We start from the raw sequence: 6,529 nt of genomic DNA on the forward strand, positions 1-6,529 counted from the left end.
AAAAAAAGAATTTAAAGAGTCTTTTATCTTTTTCTTTTTTCAGGATGGTCTTGAACACAACATGCAGCTCAGGTTGGCCTCCCCAAGATTCTCTTGCCTCAGTCTCCCTAGTTTTGGGATTATAAGTGTGTGCAACACCCAACTAACATTTCTCTTTTGACTTACGTGATTTTGCACATTTGAAATGTCTCTACAGCTTATGTAACATGAGGAAAATAATATCTATTTCTGGAGTTACTAAAAGAGAACATATAGAAAAGTGCTTTGAAAAATGTAAAAGGCTAGAGAAATGGGTAGCACAATAAAATTAAACCACAACCACCAAATTATGTTTGCATAATATTTTAAACAGGAAGAAATTTTAGATACCTCTGTCAGGTTTTCTACTTTATAACTAATAAGGTATAAAAATCAGAAAGTGTAGATGAGGCCGGGGAGATGGCTCAGTAGAATAAGGGCTTGCCCGGCAAGCACAAGGGCCTGAGTTCTATCCCCGGTTCCGCAAAAAAAAAAAAAAAAAAAGTGTAGATGAGACAAAGATAATTAATGTACTAAGTCAGTCATAATGTGAAAAAACAAGATTTATCAAAAGAATTAAAGCCTGTTGATATGTACAGCCATAAAACGTATACCCTCTATTAGAAACAAAAGTATCTCTAGATTTAAAAAAATTTTTTAAGTCTTATCAAATATAAACTAGTGTTGGCACTGAAAGTCTAAGTCACTTTGTAAACAATTAAAAGTAAACCCTCTGTCTGATCAGACAGTGATATGTCTGCCATTCCACTGTAAACAGATGGAATAACCAATGGGCGATTTCTTCAACATGCATTTCCATCTTCTGACCATTAGGAAAACATATATCCACTTCTGTTATCTGATCAGTAATAATCCTCTGACCTGTAAAAACCTTAAGGATTTTCCCAACTTATCTTCATTTACTTTTCTACATTACCTACTAGATTTTAAATAAATTTCCTATCTACCCATACACAAATCTCTTAGCTTCTAAAACTGTACTAACCACACTGTTTTAGTGTACTGCCTCTGTCCATGTTGACTTACCTGTTTCTTTAGGGCTTCTTGCTATAAATGAATCAAAGTCTACTGATTTCGGTCTCGGTGGTAACTGTTCAGAATCTAGCTTTGGTTTCGATACTGGCTCAGTTTCAAACTTTGATGAGATGATGGAAATTTCTCCATTAATTCTAAAATGAGAAAAACAAATGTACAAAAAATGACTTGAATATGAAATATGACATTTTTATACTATAGTGATCCTTAACATTATACTGCTATAAACACTGAAAATTTTATAACATAATTCTGATTACTTCCCATCCTATAAAAATGATCTTCAAAAGCATAAACCTTTTTCTTACAACTGACCACATTAAATCAGAAGTATAAAAAGTGTTAATGTATCCACTTACTATGAATATAAAATTACATTTAACAGAATTACTACAACCTATAGAGGAAGTACAGAGAACAAATACTCAAAAGAATTAATTTGAGATTTAGAAAGGCTATAGAGCCATCTGGGCCAAGGGTAAGTCAATAAGCTAAGTTAGAGTTAGGTACACTTGCCAGGGATGCAGCTCAGTGGCACAGCACCTGCCTGGCAAGTGCGAGAAAGCGAGTTTGACTGCTGGTACCAAATAATAATAATAATAATAATAATAATAATAATAATAATAATAATAATAATAATAATAATAATAATAAAGTTTCTCCATTAATTTTGGCTGTAGGAGGTGGTGGAGGAACTGGTTTTTCAGGTCGCTTTGGGAAAGCTGTTCCAGAAGATCTCAACAAACTGTTGGCTTTGGTGGGTGGAGTAGGCTTCTTGGGTGGGACTTGTGGGGCAGCTGGTTTAGAAGGTTTCTGCTCCAGCAGTGACTTTTCATCTAGTGATCAAACAATATTCATTAAGTTATTAATCAAAACAATTTATAAAAATAAAATTTAAAAAAATTTACATTATATTTCTTCGAGTTCTGTCAAGCTGAAATAGTAACAGGTAGAGACAGACATTAGCTTTTTTATCCTATATGTAATACTTATATGTAAGTATTGTTTTAAAGTTATACCCTATGGGGAGTTAAGAGTTATAATTTATTTTTCTACTTTTTATATGTTTTAGTATAGGATCTACAGGGTCTCACTACATAGACAGGACTCAAATGATTCTCCAGTTCTGAGCCTCTCAAATGCTGGGATAACAGGTGTGCACCACCACGTCCAGTCTCAATCACCTCAGTGTGCCCCGGGGGTGGGGCTAGCATGGCATGCTGGAGATTGAATCCTGGCTGCTGTGTTTTGCCTAAGCAGGCTCTTTAATCTGCTGAGCTATCTGGCAAGAGTTACAATTTAATAAGCATAAATAGCTTTGCAAAGTGTTGTAGCACATCGCTGTAATCCCAGCACTCAAGAGGTTAAGGCAGGACCACGTAGCAGAAAATTAACAACTTAAATCTAGATCACATTCTGAAACTGAAATGTAAAGAACCAAACGCAGTAGAACTCTAATGCGACACAACAACCTAACTTAAAAAGTCATGATTAAAAAGGGGGGAAAATCAAATTAAGAAAACCTAAGGCTGCTGAGCATGTAGCTCAGTGGTAGAGCCCCTACCTAACACATGCAAGGCCTAGGTTCCGCCCCTACTAGAGGGTGGGAGAAGGGCAGGGGTGGGGAGGTCAAGCAGGCTGGAATGAGTTACATTTAGGCCATAAGTCATAGTAAGTTTTCTTTGTCTCAATGATCATCACTCTATGCTACTTTCACACTCGATGTCTAAACACCATGATTTTATCTATTTGTCCAGTTTTCTAGTTCAACTCAGAAACATAAATTCAGACTCTGTGATTCCATCATGGCCAAGATTTTGGGGGAAAAAAAAATTATATATAAAGGTAACAGCCTATATTGTTTTATAAGATGCACTGACTAAGGAAGTATGGGAAATCACTATTTAAATTTTATTTTATTTATTTATTTATTTATTTATTTTGTATTTAGTACAGGGTTTACAGGATTTCACTATGTGGATCAGATTCATAGTGATCCTCCTGTTTTCAGCCTGCCAGGTGCTGGGATTACAGCGTATGCCACCACACCCAGTCTCAGTTGCTGTCTCAGCAAGCCTCGGGGCGAGGCCAGCAAGGCAGGACGGGGATCAAAACCCAGACGCTGTGCTCTGTCTAAGCAAAGACTTTAGTCGGCTGAGCTATCTAGCCAGCCCTCATTATCTAGATTTTAACAAAACTGTTGAGAAGTTGGTAATGTGGCTAAATAAAATCTCACAAAAAATCCTAAGGTAGTTAAGGAAGACAGCAATATACTTCTTATATTCAGTGCATCATCTTTGTTTTTCAATTAGCATAGATATTAAAACCAAGCACTAAAACTGATTCAAACTCACACCTAGGGCCAGGGAGATGGCCCAGTAGAATAAGTGCTTCCCTGGTAAGCACAAGGGCCTGAGTTTAATCCCCAGTTCTGCCACACACAAAAAAAAAAAAAAAAAAAAAAAAAAACCTCAGACCTAATATTATGTGTATCACTAAGGACTAACTTGAAACTAAAAAATACTTATACTAAGCATAAAAATTATTTAGAGGAGTTGGGGAGATAGCTCAGATAGCTCAGTGCAGATAGCTCATTTGAGCCTGGCAAGCACAAGGTCCTGAGTACCTCAAAAACAGTTCCTCAGTTCCTAGTACCACAAAAAACAAATTTGGAATCATGACAATTCTTAAGTTTAAAAAACAAAAAATTTAAAATCTCCACTGCAAGCCTACAAAACATGAAAGTATAAAGACGTTCAGGAAATCGAAAGTAGTTATGTTTATGAATGAGAAGGGTGAAAAATGAAAATTACCAATAAAGTAATCAGGGGGTCAGTTATTGGAGGCCTTCTAACCTGGACTTCAAGATTTGATATGAAAATGAAAAGATTTCCAGTAACTGATGTAGAAACAATTGGACAAAAATGAATGCCGAAAACTCTCAAAAGAAATCACAGACCCAAATACTAAAAAAATAATAAACTCCTAGAAGATAACACAGGAGAAAATCTAGAAAGAAGGCCTTGGATAATATGGTGGTAACTTTTTAGATGAAACACCAGAGGCGTGTTCAACAAAAAAATTGTTACCTAAGTTTGCAGACCAAAATTAGAGAAAAAGGAGGGCCACAAGGAAAGCCAACATTTTGGCCCTAGCCTTCCAAGGTCAATTAAGATTCAGGACATATGAGAACTTGTACTGTAATATCATGTAACTCGGTAGTGTCCCAAATTTTCTGATCAAGGAGATTATGGGGCCAAAGAGGAAAGTGATCGATGATAGAGTGTGCCTAAGGAGAGTCACATGGAGAGAAAACATTCTCTCAGGCTTTCACAGAGAGCACATTGGCCAAGCAATGGCCGTGACTCATCCACATGGCTGACACTGACAAAGGTTCTACAATCTGAGATACAGGATCTCAGGATAAATCCTGAGGGTACTTGACTGACCTTATCAGACCCAAAAGTTCCAACTCTTGTTGCATAGGTCTTGCTTTATCTTGGTCTTAAACATCCAGCAGGAAAGTATAAAAACGAAATATAAGAAGTAAAGCCATGCTGTTATGTTGAGCTGTCGTGGACTCAGGTCAACAATTTCTGACACTGCCAGTGAAGCACAAGACCCAATAGACTACTGGACTCTTTTAGAATATTTTGCTGAGTTAACACACCTATAATATCCAAATAATAGGACTTAACAAAAAAAGAAACAGATGAATGTCCATTTTCTATCTGTGTATTCAAAATGGTTAGGATAGATATATAGTTACATTCTCTTAATGAATAGAGGGATTTGTTCTAATAGTGTTTGTAAATAGGATATCATGTCCACATGTGTTAATTATTGAAGCTGTCCTAGCAATTTGGTTTGAAACTGTCTCACTGCTATTTGTTTCTCAATAAAATTATGGAAATAATTAATTAATTAAAAAAATTGTTTTTTTTCTTTTCAAAGTTTTATTGATAAACATATAGCAATGAGACAGTTTCAAATCAAATCAAAAGTACAGTTTCAACAAATAATACACTGCATACATTCTTCTCAGTGGTTAATTTATAAGGGTTTTTTTTTTTTTTTTTTTCTTCCTCGAATGCCTTCAGGGCACTTTTGGCCAGTGGGAGAGTTGTGAGGTTCGAACTCCAGCAACCTAAGGCTGACAGCTTTGTGGAAGCAGCCACTTAAAGGACTGAGCTAGGGCCAGGCCCCCCTAAAAAATTGTTAAGCTGATGTTTTTTGGGTCTTCTGAGACAGCGTCTTACTATGCAGTTCAGGTTGGCCCTGATCTGGCTCAGCTTCTCAAGTCATGGAATTATAGGTGTTGTGACTTGGGGTTTTTGCAAGGGGAACAGTACAGTTCAGGACACATTTTATAATAGTACTTTATAATGAATCAGCCAAAAATCATATACAAGAAATGCAGGAAATTTGTCCACACACTTAAACACTAAATACTCCAGCTGATGGCCTAGATTCTAATATCCTGCATGAGTCAGCTGAAAACTTAAGAGTTCATAACAATCCCTACCACAAGTTAAACAAGAGGCCTAAAGCCCACAACGAAGTCTCGTGCAGGTCTGCTTTACAGATCTGTGCTGGAAAGGCCCAAAGGTCAATGGTAGAAGCTAGAAAGTCTATTCCAGTGGGATGAAGGATCTGTGTTAGCAAGCTAAGGGGTCTGAACTGGAGCTAGGAAGCAATGCTCAAGGTAAGCACCAGAGTTCCCTCAAAAGTACCACAGCCATTCTCAGCAACAGTGAGTTCCTGAGCTCCTCCAGTAATGAGAAAATTCAAGCTCTCATCAGAAAAGCCAATGCAACAACCTTCTCCATGAGGCTGAGCAGTGCACCATCTTCCCCTCTGGTACCAGGAAATAATGCTCAAGATGGGGAGTAAAGGCTATACTTACAGTGATCATTTCTACAGTATGTTCAAGATGGGGAGCAAATCTTCTCCAAAGAGAACTAGCATCTTCCAACAGCTCTAACAGCTCCAAGAGCCTCTCCAAATAGCATCCCTAATGGTACTTTTGACAGCTCCTCCTGCGCTGCCTAAAGGCTACTGACAACAATCCTCAGGTACACCTCTCATACCCAGCACCATGCTAGTTTAATTCAGCTGGGTATAATAAGTTGAACACCAGTTAGACATGTACTACAACAGGTGTGAACCACCATTCCCCACAGATTCACTTTTAAAAATTTAAAGCTTCTCTGGAAAGAAAACAAGGGGCTGGGGAAATAGCTCAGTAGGATAAGCGCTTGCCTGGCAAGCTCAAGGGCCTGAGTTCAATGCCCGGTCCCACAAAAAAAAAAAAAGAGAAGAAAACAAGCCACAGACTGGGCACAGTGGTATGTGCCTGTAATTCCAGTTCTTGGGAGGCTGTAAACAGGAGAATCACTATGAGTCCAATCTAGTAGTGAGACCCTGAACACCCTGTAGACCCTTCCCTAAAATA

At 37.6% G+C, this 6,529-nt stretch overlaps 1 protein-coding gene across 1 annotated transcript in view; it reads right to left on the reverse strand.

Moving 5' to 3' along the window:
* Cd2ap (CD2 associated protein) overlaps positions 1-6,529 on the reverse strand; it is a 132,784-nt gene that overhangs the window by 15,302 nt on the left and 110,953 nt on the right. Inside the window, exons 12-13 of the mRNA XM_023719181.1 lie at positions 1,731-1,910; positions 1,066-1,194 (exon numbers count right to left, since the gene is read on the reverse strand). Of these exons, the coding sequence (XP_023574949.1) occupies positions 1,066-1,194; positions 1,731-1,910 (309 nt within the window). The remainder of the gene's footprint in view (positions 1-1,065; positions 1,195-1,730; positions 1,911-6,529) is intronic.

This window comes from Octodon degus, unplaced genomic scaffold (genome assembly GCF_000260255.1).
Source record: "Octodon degus isolate 3935 unplaced genomic scaffold, OctDeg1.0 scaffold00005, whole genome shotgun sequence".
Lineage (NCBI taxonomy): Eukaryota > Metazoa > Chordata > Mammalia > Rodentia > Octodontidae > Octodon > Octodon degus.